Source organism: Cryptomeria japonica, chromosome 5, assembly GCF_030272615.1.
Source record: "Cryptomeria japonica chromosome 5, Sugi_1.0, whole genome shotgun sequence".
In the NCBI taxonomy this organism is placed as follows: Eukaryota; Viridiplantae; Streptophyta; class Pinopsida; order Cupressales; family Cupressaceae; genus Cryptomeria; species Cryptomeria japonica.
This window is the reverse complement of record NC_081409.1, coordinates 235,597,335-235,617,104: the sequence shown is the minus strand read 5'-3', so window position 1 is coordinate 235,617,104 and position 19,770 is coordinate 235,597,335. Positions and strand designations below refer to the sequence as shown.

Below are 19,770 nucleotides of genomic sequence, written 5' to 3'. Positions count from 1 at the left end.
AAAAACACAAAGAAAATCGTAGTTATAACTGACACAGGATCCGCAGCCATGCACTTAAAAAAACTCATATGTTGAAACTCCCTACTCACTAGAAGACATTTTGTTGGCAGACCAGACAAAAGCTGAGACACTGTCATGATTTTCTTGATTGATTGCAAAATGATAAAAACTCATGCCCACCTTGTCCCTTTAATAAAAAAGTTATGTAGGCCCCCTAATTCACTAAGAGCATTTCTGATTGCCATGAAAATGAACTTTCATGCATGTGTTCTTTTTAGGCTCGCAAGAGTCCATCTTGGAATTCATAACAAAAGAGAACACGAATTTTAAAATGTTTGTTTGTTTTCCAATCCCTCACCAGCCGGCATGCTTATCTCCTTTAGGAACTAAGGTACAAAAGGAAACCCAATCTCACAGTTATGGGCAAGAAAACTACAAATGCATTATAGCAACAAGGGGTCCTAATGCTTTAATAAGTTTATGATATCATAATATTTTAGATTCATGGTGAATCACACCCTAGATCCCACTCAGATTTCCGACTAAAATGCAATTAAGTGAATTCAAGAGTTTGGAATCCGACTCAGCGAAGATTAGGGAAAACCCACATTAGGGAAATCGTTCTATGAAAAAATGACTATAAATAGAGTATCGGTTGTGACTCCTATTGCCCAATAGGTTGGCTATTCTCTGTCTACTTGTTTTGGGTCCTCCTGTTGTTGTCTCTGCAGGGAGAGCACAGAGAGAAAGGTTCCCTGTTATTTTTCTGTTTCTCTGTGAATATGGGATGGGCAATAGCTGTGCATGGAGGTGCAGGGATTGATCCTCGTTTGCCCATGGATCGTCAGCAGGAGGCTAGAGATGTGCTCTTATATTGCCTTCAATTGGGTGTGAATGCTCTCAAGGCTTCTGTTCCTGCCATTGATGTTGTTGAACTTGTTGTAAGCAATCCTAAGCCCTACTCAGTTTAAGAAATGAATTGAATTCATATGATGATCCTTTTAGACTCGAATGGTGCAGTTTCTGTAAAGGCTGGTTTTATGTGGGCGTCGTTTGAGGCATTCAGATGATGCTTGAAGTGGATTTGTAGTTTTTCATAAGGTGGTGGGAAGTTTTGTCATTGTAAAAGTATAGTTTGTGTTCATATGGGTGTGTATGATTTGAGCCCTCCTGAGTTGATCCATTGATTGAACTCTAATGCTTCATAATCTTTTCAGTGTCTGATCTTATGTTGGTGTTGCTTGAAGCTTTCATGTTATGACTGAAATGATTTTTAAGGTTTGCTAGAGGGTGGTGGATGATTTGGTTTATGGCTGTCTTGATCTTTTCTTATTTAAGGTTGTAGGAAAATCTCTTTTGTGAAAAACATGTTCTTGGTTATGTGGGTATTTGTGATTTCAGGTTTAGTCTTTTGAATTCCTTGAACATGGCAGATATGTTTCAGACCTTTGTTCTACGCAACCATAAGTCCTTAGTTATAGAGACAAAGTTCATATATGGGTGTTGTTTGAAGCGTTCACCTGATGGTTGGAACGGCATTTGATTTTTCAAAGAATGGTGGGTTTCTTGGTTTATAATAGGGTCGATGCTTGTTTGTTTTGTAAGGTGGTGAGAAGCTCTGTTTTGTAAAGGTAAGTTATGAGTTCAGTTATGAATACCTGAGCCAGATATTTGTATGGTATGACTGCATACCTTTGATTTCATAGGTTGAATTGTTTGTAGGTATTCTTGTTGTTGCCATGATGGAGCTCTTGATGTATTAGGGTGGTGAGATAAAATGGGAACGAATGCAAATGTGCCATAGTTCCACGAGTGTTTAGGCAGACAAATTTCAACTACAATACATGGCCCTGCCGGAGTAAAAAGGTTGTTATGGTAGCAAAATTTTACTGTTCTGATGGTTTTCTTGATTGAGGTTCTACCACTGTTTTAGCTTTGCTTGATTCACGAGTGCTTCCTGATCTTAGTTATTTGAAATCTACTCCGAGACTGGAAAAATATGGGTTCTACAACATATATGTACACTTATTAGGTGTTTTGATCCATATTGGTTTGCTGGTGTTGTTTATTTGTTTTATAATGTAAATAAGACTTGTATTTTAAGTATACTAAGATCTTGTTTAATAATCACATGGTCTGAAAACTATATGGCTTATCAGGAGACTAAAAGATTGCATGTATATAAGCCTAGCCATGAAAATCCTTTATATCTATGCTCTAGGAGGTCATGAGCTACGGTTGGATTTAATTTTTATAATTATTTGTTAGCTTAGGTTTTATAATAGGAGGCTTGGAGAATTGTCATCCTAATAGCATTGAGATTAAAACCTTTAAATATTAGTTAACAGTTCAAAAGTTAATAACAGGGGATTATCATCCTTGTTGTCCAGCAATTTGCCTGGTGGATTGATCATATCTGATTCTAATAGGCAACCTTAATCATTTCTCCAGAAAATGAATCCATCACAACAGCTTTTCCATGTCTATAGGAAATATGGTGCTTTGTAATTCTTGCAGTTTCACATAGTTTTATCCACGTGCTTAATTACTTTTTTGCCTTCTATTTCTTTCTCCAGTGAGAGCCGAGGAAGCAGAGATAGTTGGCAGATAACTAATAAAAGCCTCTCTTGATAAATGCTTATCGTGGTTTTTGACTTGGGAACAATATTAAAAATCCTCCCGTGACCATTCTTGAAGATTAATGGACGTTATTATGTAACCCAATGCAGGGGTGCTCTATGGTGGACTGACCATTAAATGCATTAGCTGCAAGAACAATTTCTTCCTGTTACGCGTTTTTCCCTGTTTTTGAATGCAAAAAGTTCCAGATTTCTCCCATTAATCATCTGAAGTCAGATCTTAATAGTACATTATTTTGCTGTCAGATCTCTACTCTGTTTTAAACTTTGTCATTGATGTAAATGCACAAATTTGTTGCTTTATTCTAGTCCATGGTGCCTTTTGAAGCTTTTGAATTTATGCCTTTGTTCTAGAATTTGAGCATGATGCCTCACAATGCTTTATGCACATGGATTCTTTGGTCGTACATTCTGTAAAGAACTTGTTTTTTTCCATCAGAATCTGAATGGTATTGCATCATATGCTTTGCAATCCAACCCTTGATCAAGAGTAGCTTTGTGCTAACCTTTGTCATTAATGCAAATGCACTATGTTTGCTTTATTCTAGTCCGTGAGACATTTTGGAAATTTTAGTTCTTTGCCTTCTGAAAATAAGATGCAACTCTTCAGAATGCTGTAAGTATTTTGAATCTTTGGAGTTGCTTTTTGTAAAGCATTTCTGTTTTGTCCATGTAGTTTATAATCTGTGCACCATTTTAACCTATAGCTTTCAATCCACACCGAGTCATGAGTAATGCTTGTGCTTAACTTTGTCATTGGTGCAAATGCACTAATTTCATTTGTTCTAGTCTTTGAGGTATACCTGTGCTCGCCATTTGAAAATTGAGTATACCGAGAATACTTGATGCCTATTGAATATCTGGTAATAGTTTAGAATCTATGGAGCAATCCACATGAAAGTTTGAGTTAAATCACCCATTCAAGAATTTAGGTGTCAAAAAGGAGCACATGAACCACTTTTGCTGCTCTAATGTTGGACTTGGCTTGATGGAGAGTCAATCTATTTGTCATGTCACTTATTTTTTCCGACTATTATTTTTCCAGTGATTACAGTATCATTATACAGCTTTGGAATACATTTTGTTCTATTTCCAATATTTCATTGGAACTTCACCTTTGTGTTACACAGTAAAGTTTCTTGGTGCTCATTTTCAATTGTCATTACTTGTACATTACTGCCTTATGTGCACTCTTTCTTTCATTATTGTCCTTATATGAAGGGAACTAGTATATGAAGATCTTCATTCCTATAATCTGATCACATATTTTAGTCATTTATTGGATGTTTTAATAAAAGAGATTTCTTGATCATTTGCGCCAAACATAATAGTTTTCCAAATTACTTTATTGCACGTGGTGCATTTATCTGTGGCATATCTGTGTGTTGAATTTCATTCCTTGTTGATTCCTCCTCTTCTCGTGTTTGTGCTGTGTGCTTTGTAATAATCTTAAGTTGATAACTTTGAGCCAAGTCTTATAAAGCATTCCACCCACCAAAAGATTTGTCAATTCGGAAGTAATTCTTTGGGGTGTAATAACGTGTATCTAGCCTTATTACTTACGTCACAATTGTTTTTGATTTCTTTGTTCTATTTCCTAATTAATGCTTTGGCTCATTCTTGTCCAACTTCAATTTCCCTATGTTTGTGAAGGAATAAATACAATCTAGTAACCATCTCAGCATCTAAGTGAAACACTATGTTGCAAGAAAAGCCCTGAGGCAGGCCAATAGTTGTTCTTTCTAATAATTTGTGTTGTATCGAGGTTCTTGTAATTATTTTAAACCTCTAATTTTATCCTTCAGTTGTTTTATTTGTCTATCTCCTCCACACATGGGTATGCTGGTTTGCAAGTAATCGAAGTTTGGTATTTTGTCCATGTTATAAGTGAGAGTGAATTTTTATTCTTTAACGTGCTTTCCAGACTTTGCAAAGAGAAATTGTTACAATGATGGAACATGATATTTAATGTATCACTGATACTTCTTTTGGATTGAGATTTGCAGGTAAGAGAGCTTGAGAGCAACCCAGTTTTCAATTCAGGTCGTGGCTCAGCATTATGTACAAAAGGCACAGTTGAAATGGAAGCAAGCATAATGGATGGTTCCCGAAACAAGTGTGGAGCAGCTTCTGGCCTTTCTACTGTTAAAAATCCCATTTCCCTTGCCAGGCTTGTGATGGAAAAGTCTCCACATGCCTACATTGCTTTCGCTGGAGCTGAAGAGTTTGCAAGAGAGCAGGTTGAAACCGTTGTTTTAAATTACCCATTAGAGATGGGGTTCATTTCCCCTATCTTGTCAAATTGGTGAAAAGTTTTTAAATGAACATGTATCAGTTCTGGTTTTAATGGATAAATTAAATAATTAAACAAGACCAGTAGGAAAGAGCAGTCCTTGGTTTAGTTATATGGAAAACGAAACTGCTGTTCTTGCATTCCTTGTAATGTTAGTACTCAGTTAACCATCATTTATTTTTATGAGTAGAAATTGGCATCTTTATTTAACACGTGTGTGCTCCTTTGTCAATATCAGGGTGTTGAAATTGTGGATACAAATTACTTCATTACTGCAGAAAACAAAGACCGATTGGAACAGGCAAAGGAGATGAACAGCATACAGGTCTATCGCCTTCTGTCTCTAAATATTTGCACATACGCATCATTGCAATTAGATGCAGTTTAAAATGATTTTGTTATTAAAATCACACAAGAGTTGTTCTTTCCCTGCCAAATAATCGCATAGATCACTATGATTCATGGTTTGCGAAAGCAAATAGCAGATGGCAGTGCAGATCCATGTTTTTCATGACAGGTCTGTGCATCCTTTCAGGTACTGAAATGTTGGTCTATCAACCAATATCTTCTCATGATAAATCTGTAGCTTTTTTTGCAATGCTAGAGTTGGTCTTAGATGCATATGCATGTTGTGGCCTGAATGAGAACTGTGGGAATCTATTCTCACTGTTTTCATTTTGATACCAAAGACAGAAAGCCTTCTATTTAAATTAAGTTTATGTAGCACTTTGAAGGTGCCCCAGAGACATCCAAACTAGTTTATTATATATTCATGATTTGAAATATGATACCTGTAGTTGATGCACATTATAAAATAAGCCATTGACATTTATCTCCTTGATCAGCTCAAGCTGAATGCTTTCTCGATCCAGTTCCACTGGACACCTCTTATCAGGAAAATTTTATTAGGAAGCAACAATGAAACAACCATATTGACTGATCCACCAACATTAAAAAACAACACTGAATATGAAAAGTATACATAGGCAGGCAATTCAAATCAAAATAATTCAGCATGGCCTCAAGTTAAAAATCGATTGTTAGCACGTTACAAGTTTGAATTTTGTTGATAATTTTTGCTCTACCTATGCACATCTAAGAAACATAGATTGAATATGTTTTTTTGCAGTTCTGTTAGTATTCCTTACATTCAAAATACAAGCTTCTGTTATTCATTTCTTAATTAATAGCCTCATGATACATCTACTAGCATGTACGGATAATCTACTATTCAAGTCTTTATTTAGGGTGTGATGATAAAATATCTGATTTTAGTTTTAGCAATGGGTTTTTCCTCAGATAAAACTCATTGCTAAATTAAACATGCCAATACACCTAATTATCTAGGAATGTGACCATTCTTATTAACTTCGTTTGAATATGAAAGCATTAATTTGTATTAAACCATAGAGCTGAAACCAAGATAATTCTGAGCTCTGCTATGTTATATAGGTGTGGCCCTGGTTTTTGGAGGCATCCAATTGGGCTTTGGCATTAGAAGTTAAAAAAATTGATTCATTCACAACACGCATGTTTAATAATTTTGTAAGGGGAAAATTTCTTTTTTATTGTGACTGTCTAGATGCAAAACCAATCTCACTTCTTTCTCCATAGACAAATTTAATCCGCTTTCAAATACTAGAATCAGAATCCCCTGTGCTTATTAGACAAATTGCCATTTTTAAATGTTGATACTTATTTTGTTTGAGAACATGATAATTCATATCAAGAAGGGAATACATAAAAATTTGTAGAAGTTTTTACCTTACTCCCTGCACTGGCATTTGTTTTTTAGATACTTAAAACAACAGCGTTTGGTTATTCCTGCCTTAGATCCTCTAGATTTAGTTTTGCTAATAGAGTTAAGATATATTTCTTGTAGGGTAGTTTCTCCCTCACATTTGGCAATTGTACCTGGATGCACCTCATAGTCTTCTTGACAGTTTTTGGTCTTTCATTGAAACTGATATCAATTTTTTCTTCCTTTCTTTCTCTGTCACAGTTTGACTACCGTATCCCAGAGTCTGAGGATGGAGTTGGTAAACCTGATGAAAATGAACTGTTGCCCACAGTAAGGTCTTATGCAAATGGAAAACCAGTCCTGGAAAAAGCTTTTGGGAATGGTGTAACATGTGAAAATGGGGACCAATCCTCTTGCAAAAGTGGGTACTTTCCAGAGTCAGAAATAAATGGGGTACCTATCAATCTTTATCAACCAGAAACTGTTGGCTGTGTTGCAGTGGATATTGAGGGACGCTGTGCATCAGCTACTTCAACTGGAGGCCTGATAAACAAAAGGTCAGGTAGAATTGGTGACTCTCCAATCATTGGTGCAGGTACATATGCCAATGAAATATGTGCTGTTTCAGCCACAGGTGAAGGTGAAGCCATAATAAGAGCAACAGTTGCAAGAGATGTGGCAGCCCTTATGGAATACAAGGGTTTATCCCTTCAGGACTCTGTTGATTATGTTATCAATAAGAGGTTAGAAGATGGTAAAGGTGGACTGATTGCTGTATCAAGCAATGGAGAAGCTGTTGCAGGATTTAATACCATGGGTATGTTCAGAGCTTGTGCAACAGAGGCTGGATACTATGAAGTAGGCATTTGGCACTAAGATGCTCTGCTTTTCCATTTAAATGATTGTATTTCTATCCTCATTTTAACTGTGGCAAAGGATGAGTTTGTTTATTGAAATTTCATGAGTTTATCTTTTGCATTTTCACTTTGGTGAAGGTAAGAATTGGATGTGAATTGGAGTGTCACTCTAGAATTTGTATGAATAGCTGAATGTTTTTTTAGGTCACATCACTAGATACAAAAAGTTACACATAACGTGACCAAGACACCAGGTTAATTACCAGTGCAAAACATATGATGGATTCCCTTCCTCTCTACCCACAATTTGAATTTCAGGAAAATATATGACAAATATGCAACAAATGCCCATTGTTTAATTTTAAGCAGAAAAATAATATTTTTACAGGACCACTTACTTTACAAAAAGTTTCTTTAAGTTTCTAGAACATTTGAGCAGTGGCTGTTAAACAAAATAAGTTAAGGAATCATATGGAACTTTCCTAAAAGGAAGCCATCCTATAGAACTTGTTTTAGTAATTGTATTGTAAACCAGAGGGTCCCATGAAACAAAAAAATATTTAATGTCTACAGAGTTCTTTCCTCCTTCTTTTCTCTTTCCTTTCAAATTTTATATCTGATTTTTTGATTGTTTATTTCATTCAACAGTAAATATTAAGTAGAAAAATAAAAAATTCATGGGACTATTAGCTCCATAAAAAGTTACTAGAAGATTTGAGTAGTCATATGAGACCTTCCTCTAAGAAACCAGTCCCATTTTTAGACAAGGGGTCCCTTGAAAATTTCACGATCCTCTAAGATAAATTAACATCATGCCTAGAAAAATAGGAAACACTAATCAGTTTTGTTTCAATTTTTAGAAAATTTTGTTGCCACATGTCATTAATTTATAGTTTAGATTGCTAACAAATTATTGGAATCTTTGGAGGGATTTAATAAAAAAAGTTATTATTAAAAAATTCATAATCCGTAGCTTCCATGGGACCACTTGTTTATGAAATCTCTTAAAAATTTCCAAGAATATTGGTTGAAATATTTTAATATAAGCCCATTTCTATGAGAATGATGTATAGGACTTGTAAAAAAAATTCAATATAAAATGTAGAGCTTTTTTGTACAAAGAAAAAAAAATATTCAAAGATCAAAGAGGCATTAGTAAATTGATAAATATGAACTAACATTTTATTAATTGATTGAAATCATGGTTTTTGTAATTTTTAAAATTTAATTAAAAAAATTCAAGATAAAGCAAAAAAAATTCTTATCAAAGATTAAAGAAATAGTAGTAAAAAAGACTAATGTTTTATCATTTTTATTTTTTTTTAATAATGGGGTAAAAATTTAATACCATTCAACTTTTTCTCATTCAAAATATCAACCACACCTCATGAATCTGATTCATATCATAAAATCTCTTGAATTTGATTTACAAATTTTATTTTTCCAATCAAGAGTAAACCCTCTTTCTACAATGAATTTGATTCATATCTGAATCTGATTCATAATCTCTTGAATCTGATTTACAAATAAAATCTCTTCAATTGATTTACAAATTTTATTTTTCCAACCAAGAGTAAACCCTCTTTCTACAACAAAAAGAATAGCAAAGGCTTCCATGAAAAAAAACATAACATTGGAACTATCCCCAAGATCCCCCTAGAAGAGCCATCAATATTAACCTTCAAAACTCCTTGAGGAAGAAATCATTGACCCTCACCCTAATGATGACACTTGGCTTGGCAGGAGGCCTACCCAGACTTTCAATCTTGATTCCAAACTCCCAAACCACACGTGCCAAATCTCCATGAAGCAAGAACACTAGAAGAAAATATGAGGGGCACTTTATTCACTATTATTACAAAGGACACAAATAGAAGGCCTTGGAAGCCTCTCTTACATAAATTTTCCCAAGTTAGGTATCTATTTGGCATAACTAGCCACAAAATAAATTACACTTAGGCTATGAGAATTTGTTCCACACTTATTTCCACTAAGGAATGCCAACCCTCCCAAACATTTTCCTATCCAACTCCAAGTAGCTCGAAGCAACCAAGAACTTGCCTTTTGGATCTAAACTGCAAGCCAAAGAGTCCCTCCCTTTGAGTGAGTTTCACACTTGCCAGTTATAATCTTAGCTAGTTCTTATCGAGCTTCCTTTGTACCTCCATGCAACCACTCCTAAGGATCTTTCCATGTAAAAACCTCCACCCATCCAAAGTTCTAAACATCTTTGTAGTCTTCAACCTCGCTCTAGCTAGCTTTAAGAAAAATGTTGCAAAATGAGTGTGAATGCAAAAACATTGATATGATATGGGGATGATGGTCCTAAGAATCATACCAAAAAAGAGCTTTGGAGCCCTTATTAAAATCTAGAAGAGACACTATTTGATAAACTTAGCTCCTCTTTTTAGAGTCTCACAAATCATAGACCCCTTCCCCATAAGGCTACACCAAGGAACATAAGCACTGTTCACCCCTCACCTCCTTCCTACTTTGGCCTGCACACAAATTCCCATTTAACCAAGCTCCACTTAGATGAAAACAAATTGCCTTCCCACTAGAATTGACGAGAGAGGGAATAAATGCGAATTAAAGTTTTAATAATTGAATAAAAATAATATTATTTTGGAAACAAGGTAAAAAATGAAACAAATAAAATAGTCAAAGAGTTTATTTCAATTAGTTGAAGCACAATGGTATGTTATAATAAGTTGTCCATCGAGATTCAAACCTTTAAACCAAATTCAATTTTTGTTTCTTTTAAAACCTAATTTCATAAATTTAAAAGAGTATCTTTGATCTTTAAAAATAATTTTATTAAAAAATAAGAAAACAAAACTAAAAATTTCACAAAACCGATTTCAAAGCAATTGCCTTTTAAATTTGGGTTGGTGGTATTGAAATAATTTACATATAAACTTAATTAGGTTAAAGGAAGCATAATTTTGAGACTATCTATTTTTAATCAAAACAATTTTAATTGGCAAATCATGAGATTCTTAAATTTTCTGACAAAGCTCTCAAAAAGTAAATGGATGTGATGTAGCATTTCACCATTATATGTATATGTATATGTAAGTAATTATGTGAAGAGACATTTATCAAGCTGTAAATGGATGCATCATTCTCTATTATGCACAAAATTGTGCATAAATTTGATGTCCTTTAGGGAGTACTATTAGTGGTAGTGGTTATAGATTTTTGGTAGTTACAAAGGGAACAAAGGGGCTGCCATTAGCACTAGCAACTACATTTTTATGGTAGTTGCAAAGGGAATAAAGGAACTATCATTAGTGGTTGCATTTTCTTAGATCTACTTAACATAATACATCTATTTATTGGCATCTCAATGTAATACACATATTGTTTTTGTCAATATTTATGTGATCTATCATGAATTTTGGATACTAGCGTGGGATCTGAGAGATTTTCTACTTGTTGGTGAGTTATACTTCCATAATTTGCATGTGTGTCTATTAAATTATAATGCATTTTGTATATGGTGAAAAGTGGATAAACAACAATGTTGAAAGACTAAATGAATTCAACCACAAAAACCCTAGCCTAACAACAACAAAGATCCACCATAACATATGAAGATTACCTAAGACAATGCAAATCAAATGAAATCACAAAGATTATACCATCACATGTCCAATAGGGTTTGGATCTCCATTCTTCCTATCTCCATTGATCTTGCTTGATATATTTGCTCTCAAATTTTATATGTGCACAAGAGCTCAACAAAGAACGGAAATGTGGTTGCAAGTAGGATCGCATATGAAAGTTCAAAGGCGTAGTGTAGTCGAGTAATCATCAGGGTGCATAAGGTTGATAAATGAAGGAAGCATCTCCTTATATAGAAGACACTATATGAAATGGAGGGATAAGATTGAGAGGTGTAAAAGATAAATGGTCAGCTATGATTAGAGGGTAGGTAGAGGAAATAAGGAAATAATGAAAGGGTAGGTAGTGTATGAATTAAGAGATGAATGACATGTGTCATGGGTAGAAAAGGTTATTGAATTAATTAAATAAATAAATATTTATTTAATTAATAGAGGAAGTGGGATAATTAAATAAATAAAAGTATTTATTTTTATGAGAAATAGGGCTAGAAGAAGATAAATGAATTAATTAAATAAATAAAGACAATTTTAGGTGTCTACATTTTGCCCCTCTTTGAGACAATGCAACTTGTCGCGTTGTTTCAAAGAAGATAATATGAACTAATACAAAGTTGCCTTAAGATGGGAATGATATGTCCCCTCGAGAGATTGGATGAAAATGTCTGAAAAGATCATAGACAATCTCTCGATAAGAAAGAAAGGCTAGAAAGGACTGACTGGATAGGATAGAGTGACAAAGTCATGGGATAAAGAAGACTAGCTCGGGAGACTAGGGCTAGGGAAGGACTAGGGCAGTCTATAAAATAGACCACGAGGGGAATAAATCCTCATTATCATCCACACATCCAAGAGATCAGAGTGCAGAGAGAGAATAGAGCAGCAATAGTCAGCAGCGATAACATTGGTTCACAAATTCAATCGTGTTTGCCGATTTCAGAGGCCAGCAAATGCAGGAGAGCCGGTGAGTATCGCAAAACCTCCTTGTACTTTATCGCAATAAATGTTGTCATTAATGCATGTTAGGTAGAGAAATAAATGCGCGTTTAGGTATGTCAAACAAGGTCAAAAAATGTCGAGGCGCGTCTATGTTGGTGCCATGCGCGTCTAGGTTAGCTAGGCACGTATATGTTTGTGCTAGGTGCGTCTGTGAATGAAAAGGCATCTATGTCAAATGCGAGCACGTCTGCATTGTGCAGGCACGTTTGTGCTGTGTGGGCACGTCTGTGCAGAGCATAGGCACATCTGTGTATTTCAGACACGTTTGTGCAGAGCAGGCATGTTTGTGCAATATGTAAGTGCATTTATGTCATGAAGGCGCATTTGTGTCTTCTAAGCCGAATCGACAGTTCTGTGATGAACATACGCTATCGATTGGATAAGCTACTGAGAGGATACACTCAAGTAGGTCCTCTAGGGAAGACTCAGATAGCGGATAGGGCTAGGATTGACAATTCTATGATAGAACATACGTTGCCAATTAGGAAACTACTCAAGAGGATACACTCAAGCAGAGGCCTTAGGATAGGATAGATCGAGGTACTTTGTGATGAACAGTGAGTACCAAGACACAGTACTTTGTGATGAATAGAGAGTACTAAAAAGAGTAGCACTTTGTGATGAACAGGGAGTACAAAATACGTAGTACTTTGTGATGAATAGGGAGTACCACTAGGGTCAATAGCAATACTTTGTGATGAACAGTGAGTGCCACTAGGATAGAAGCAACACTTTGTGATGAACAGTGAGTGTCACTAGGATAGAGTATCATAAGCACTTAAGATAAAAATCAGCATTTTGTGATGAACATGGAATGCCACTATGACTAACATGAGTGGTTTGTTTGACTGTAGGAGTATCTACCTATGCTGGAGTCACGAGAGAGATTCCCATCAACTCAGAGGTTACGACCAGAGCTGACATTTGAGGACAGAGCCACGATTGAGGTTATGGGTCTGCGATTTATTCTGTATGTGCCTGAGTTTCGGGCGAACATGGGATTGCTAACTACACTTGCTGAGAGATGGCACTCTGAGACATGCACTTTCCATTTGCTGATGGGTGAGATGATAGTCACCTTAGAGGATGTGTACAGGATTCTGAGGATATCGATCGATGGGGAGTTGATACCCTATGATCGAGACGGAGACAGGGATGCCCTGAGATGAGTGTTTCAGGATCCAGGACTAGAGATGAGGGTTGGACATGTGGCATGGGATACCATCAGACCGGATTGGCGCTACCAGCGGTACTAGGAGGAGTGATCAGTGGGTTCCTATGTCCAGATAGGGCGACACAAGGGTTGGCTGTGGGATGGGGGAGTACATTGGAGACACTGGTGACACAACATACCAGATATGCCTGGGGACCATGTGTGTTGGCGTATTTGTATTATGAGCTCCATCAGTTTGTATACCATGGATCCGTATGATTGGGTTGCGGAGTGACATTGTTATATGTATGGGCATATGAGAATCTGTCGGTGACACGACCAATACATTTCAGAGGCAGGGGTCATGGATGCAATTATGTTCACTTGTATGATATGATTACATCACAACCACAGATTGGCAGGTTGGAGTATTGGTGCAGGGTCATTGATGAGATTGACACTGTGGTATGGAGGCCTTACCGAGAGTGTGAGGAGTGGGAGGATGATGCAGTGGAGCTACCATACATCTTCAGGAGCAGATATCTGACTGGGCAGACACCCTATGTACTGGAGAGGCAGTTAGTAGATAGAGTGGGCAGGCAGTTTGATAGGATTCAGCAAATGCCACAGGGTTCTGGGATGTATGCTCGGATAGTCAAGGATTAGGCACACTTCAGGCCATTGTTATCATATGATTAGGAAGTGATGTAGCTAGTAGAGATGGTGCCCATGCCTTGGGATATGTGGCCAGAGATAGAGGATGCAAAGATGGATGCAAAGTATACTGCATATTTGGCTGAGCATCCATTTCCTCGACTGACAGATCCAGGGGAGCAGATAGATGGAGATGGCGGGGGGGATGAGGATGATGATGGAAATGGTGGGGGTAGAGGCCGATGAAGGAGGCAGGGGATGATAGGAGAGAGGAGAGTGGCTCTGCGGAGAGAGGGTGGGGAGGAGAGACAGGCTTGGGTGGTGAGAGGCCGAGGTGGTTTACCATTACAGGTGCTAGCAGCACAAGGTCCTAGGCAGGTACAGGGATAGGGATGAGGATAGGGGCAGGGGCAGCCACATGAGCAGCCACAGGTACAAGGGCAGGAGAAGCCATAGGTACAGGGGGGAGAGGAGGAGTATGAGCTACTAGAGTTGAGGGAGATCTGCCAGGGACAGGCAGATGAGATCCAGGATCTGGAGAGGGAGACAACTAGGCTCAAGAGATAGCTGAGGGACATAGAGTGGGAGTGAGATTAGGCCATTCAGCGCTATACAGAGGATGAGATGGTACTGAGGGTAGGGAGGTAGGCAACAGAGGACACAAGAGCTAGTTATGCTTGTGTTCTATGGGCCGAGGTGAGATAGGCTACTGGAGAGACCTATACTATGGAGTCGTGTGATGGGATAGACTAGCCTAGTCTATGCTCTTGGATCCTTTCCCTTGATCTCCTGGTGTTCTCCTCACACCATAGGGTCTCTAGGACTTCCTTTGCTTGAGGAATCCCCTGAACTTGCCCAATCCACCCACTAATGAGTTGCTATGCTGCTCCTAAGGTCCCACCTACTCATGAGACTCAAAATCCCTTACTATGGCTAATAAGGGCTAATCTTGTTCCACACCTTCCAAGGTCTTAGCAAGGTTTTTTCTGGTCTATTTCATAGTCTATCCACCCATTTATGAGCCCCCAAGAGGATTCAAGATTCTAACCCCTTACCGATTTCACAAATTTGGGTTTTTGCCTTCAAAAAGGGCTACAAGGATTAGGACCAATTAGGCCTCCTAACCGGTCTTCTAGGGCTCCCTCTCATAAACGATGCACAACCAACCCAATCTCCCAAAATGGACTACCATTAAATTGGCAAGGGCTCAAGGATTTTCTAGGTTTTGGGCCTCCAAGTGGCCGTAGTGTGCCTAGGGCAAATTTTGGAGTTTTTAAGGGTTTTGTGAGGGTTTCTAGGGTTTACTTGGGACATAGTGAGTACTTTGAGTTTTAGCCACCTTTTTTGGATTGGTGGAGGCTCCTCCTTCACACCAATGATTCTTGAAACACTCCTCTACACTTCCTCCAAAGGATGCACTCTCCACTAATCAACCTTTCTCTCCAAGACCTCTGCACCAACAACCATTCCTAACCGGGCACTGTCCAGTCTTGCCTAGGAATGGGCCTTTGCTTGGCCTCCTTGAATTTACAAGGGCCCTGATTGCTTGGGACTATAGTACAGGGTCTTCACATCCATTCCCCATGGTTTCATGTTGGTTCCACAATGGGGAATGAAGTTAAGACTTCATTTACACAATCCTGTCCAAAACGGGACAATAAGAAGATAGTTTACAGACTATTTGCAAACACTTACAAACTACAAATAAAAACCTAAGATAATTGCTTGAAATGAAAGTATTTAACCTTGAAAGACAAACCACACAGTTTTGGATGTATCTCAATCCATTAACTTGCTTGTTTCCTTCATTCAAACTGATTGGTAACAGTTTTACAGTCTCAGTCTGATATTTTTGCTAGGGCCGTACAAATGTCTGACATCTAACCCATGAATTTAGGGTTTACAAGTACTTATACTACCTTTGCCTTAGTCTGTGTTCCCAAACTAGGGTTTTCCATGCTAACCTAAAGAACTTGACATCATGGTGGAAAAGTTGCTTGACAACTTTTAAAAGTTGTCATGCAACTTTTGAGCAACTTTCCCAATGTTGCTTTTTATGACTCCTAGACCCACATTGGGCCAACCTAAGGACACCACCATGTTATAAAATAACCCTAAACACTTCAAGGACACACATACCCTCCATTTTCAAGAAAACCACAATCTTGACTCATGACCCCTAAGATCTCCACTAGGACCCTAACTAGGACCTATGAGCACATGGCTCATTATTTTATGTACAATGGCTTCTAAAGAAGCATATCACCAACAAAACAAAGAAAGGGAAAGAGTTTGGAAGGGTGCTTCTGCACCATTGTGCCACCAGAGTAGTGGGCTAGTAGCTTCCATAGACCATCACAGACAACGACAACCACTGGAGGGAGGGATAGGCGACAGGCATCCAACGATGGGGTTATGGGTCCTCCACCACCACCAGATAGAGGGGACAAGAGAGATGATCCTGGGGTGGTTCCTTCTAGGGGTCAAACTTCATCGAGGTTAGGCGGCTTCGAGGGAGGGAGTTCATCATAGCCTTAGAGGGCTCCCCATGTATCAGTTTTGTACCATTTTGTATGATGATGTAGACACCTTCGGGTGATTGTAGCCATATAATTTTGACATCATTGTATCATGACACTTATGATTATATATATATATATATATATGGGATGATTCATCTTTGTGGCAGCTATATGCATGTGTACCTATGTGATGCTTCTATATGTCTTATGATGTATGTTTCTATGTGATGATTATGATATGGATGCAAATATGTACATGAGGAAAATGTAATGTTTTTGTTCTTTTTATGTTTTTAAATGTTATGCCAATGCAAATGTGAATGTATGAAATGTGGATGTGATGATTATGATATGGATGCAAATATGTACATGAGGAAAATGTAATGTTTTTGTTCTTTTTATGTTTTCAAATGTTATGCCAATGCAAATGTGAATGTATGAAATGTGGATGAATATGATAATGCAAATGTAAAATGTGCTAATATGTGTTGTGTGCAGGATGTGATGCAATTGTGATATCTACATGTATGTATGAAATGCTTATATGTGGTAATGCAGGTGCAACTACATGAAATGCAAATGTTTTTGGCATGTCATTATACTCAGTCATGTGATAGCAGGCTACACGGACTCGAGAAGGATGATGGAGGTCAATCAAGAAAAAGGGGGATGGAAGATAGAAGATATGAAAGTGAAAGAGCTTCTTGTGCGTTATCATCATTGAGCTTTATTATGGCAAGTAGGTTATGACAATCAAGGCATATGTTCAACCCAGAAAGTCACTGTACCTATTTGCATGGAGATAAGACAGTCACAAACAAGGAATGCCCCAGTTCACACTAGACTCTCACTATCCTCATATCCTTGGACAAGTCATAGCATTACTAAGAGACAATCCACAGACAACAAATTAAATAGGTGACAATACTCCATCCTTTCCTTTCTAGTCAAAGACATCCTGGAGATAAAATCCATAGTCAGAGACATCCTGGAAAAGCTAAAAGACATGTCACCTAAAGACAAAATCAAAAGAAAACCAAGAATCGACACCAACATCCATTGTAGTCCTCAAGTTTAGTGTCTCTTGTCACTTGTATAAGTCTTATTTGATTGTGGTCACAATGTTTACTTTCACAAAAGGATAGATAGCATTGAACCATAATGTTGCTTGAGTCTATTGAAATATTTGATTTGTTGAAGCCCATAATCGCTGTTGTGTCTCATCTGAAACTGAATCCATGCAACTGATACTTTATTGCAGAGAAGATGGAACTTTATTCTGGATTGGCGATGCAATTGTTGCTTTATTGCGGATTGTGTGCAGATAGATTGAAGAAAACTGGAAGAAACTGTACTCCTCCAAAAATGCGATGCTCTCAATTCCACACCCATCACTAGACGTAGGATTTGCCTTAGTCACAGATAGGAGCTGATTTATTATGGATGGAAAGGGGTGAAAAGGGAGGTTTATTATGAATGGCTAACCAATCTTGGGTAGATCAATAACAAGCCATGATGGGAATATGTAAAGTTTATTATGGATGAAGAGGTTGTGAGTGTGTGCAAAGTGAAAGGATGAAATGGAATCCTGAAGGAGGGAGGAGCAATGTCTCTACACATGGCATTGGTGACCCAGTTTTCACCATGGTACTTGCCCAGGGTGCCACCGAAGTGGTTTTCATCGTTGAACGAAATGTTTTTCTATTTTTCAAAAAAAATTTGTGTCACAAGGCGCCTGTTTACCAGGTTTTCACCAAGTAACAATTTTTTATTTTTTATGTTTTTTTTTTGTATTTTTGACATTTTTTATTTTTTTTGTATTTTTGAATTTTGTGATTTTTTTGTATTTCGAATTAGGATACTCTAAAGAGCTATGTGTAAAACCTGCGAAGGTGCATGTTGTTGATAGGATCCTCCAAAGGTTCACCCTCTATGGTTGAGAGCTGATATGCACCAGATCCATATGCTGTTGTGATGATGTAAGGACCAAGCCAGTTTGGCTCGAACTTGCCCTTCTCTCTATCTTGCTGATTTTTAAGATTTTCTCTAAGAACCAAGGCACCCACCTCAAATGTGAGAGGCTTAACCTTATGATTGTAACTACAACATTCCTTGACTGAATGATGTGTATCTCGAGTGACTGTCTTCCTTGATGAAGGAACTAAGATAGAATTACTAGTGTGTGGACTACACAGGCCCATATGCGTGTCACCTGAAGAAGTTTGGGCATCTGTGATAACAAAGTCCCTCGAGGAAGCTCCATTAAAGGTCCATTGAGGTGATGTATCGCCAAAAGGGAATGGATGTGTGGAACAAGTGGATGAGTTATGAAGGCTTATGATTGTGAAAAGAAGTGAAAGTAGGATAGCATGATGGAGACTTAGGATCAACAAGGATGCTTTTTCACTTGAAATTTTAGAAATTTTGCCCCCAGTTATTTTGATATTAGGGGAGATCATCTCTTGTTCTTTTTTGTTCATAGGATTTTTATCCTTGACTTTGATTTTTGCAGAGTCCAATAGCTTTTGATTTTGATTTGGACTTAAGGACTTTTCTTTATTTTTGACTTTTAGATTTTTCTTTTCAAGGCTTGATTTTTGATCCCCAATGAGTAAGGGCTTTTGTGATTCTTGTTGATCCAAGTCTGGAAGTGGAGTGGAAATGGAATGAGTGGATGATATGGTAAAGCTATGTGAGTTATCAAGAGGGCTAGTGATATGCTCAATAGATTCTTCACTGGAACCACTCTTAGGTTTATTGATATCAAGAGATGCTTGCACCACTAGAGGAGATTTGCATTTAGACTTAGTAGCCACAACACTAGGCGGTTCACACCCAATTCCTTGCAAATTGTTTATAAATTGTTCATGTTGACTGAATACCTTAGGAGATAGTGGGAGTTGATCAACATGAAAGATATACTCACCACATCCTAGGTCTTTAACCTTGAATTTTTCTTTGAGCTCTGTTTGCTTTGATGTTGAAGCTTTTAATGATTTTGGATCCACATATGCTGATGAAGGAATAGCTTCTCGATTGACTAGGATTTTTATTTCTAATCTAGGTCGCATATTGTTGCAATATATGAATGGATTTGGATCAGCTTTGACGGTCACTTCAACTCCATTGTGTGGAAGCTTGATACATTGGTGATATGTAGATGGTACTGCGCTCATATCATGAATCCATGGACGTCCTAGTAATATGATGTATGTGAGATCCAGGTCTAGGACTTGACAAACCACATCCTTTGTAACTAGCCCAACTCTGAGAGGTAATGTGACTG

The 19,770-nt window shown here is 37.6% G+C and overlaps 1 protein-coding gene across 1 annotated transcript; it reads left to right on the top strand.

Moving 5' to 3' along the window:
* The first annotated feature begins 302 nt into the window (after positions 1-302).
* LOC131063358 (probable isoaspartyl peptidase/L-asparaginase 2) lies at positions 303-7,657 on the top strand. The gene is made up of 4 exons (XM_057997144.2): positions 303-941; positions 4,646-4,879; positions 5,171-5,257; positions 6,935-7,657. The coding sequence occupies exons 1-4, from the start codon at positions 783-785 to the stop codon at positions 7,547-7,549; spliced, it is 1,095 nt and encodes a 364-aa protein (XP_057853127.2). The 5' UTR covers positions 303-782; the 3' UTR covers positions 7,550-7,657.
* The last annotated feature ends 12,113 nt before the right edge of the window (positions 7,658-19,770 follow it).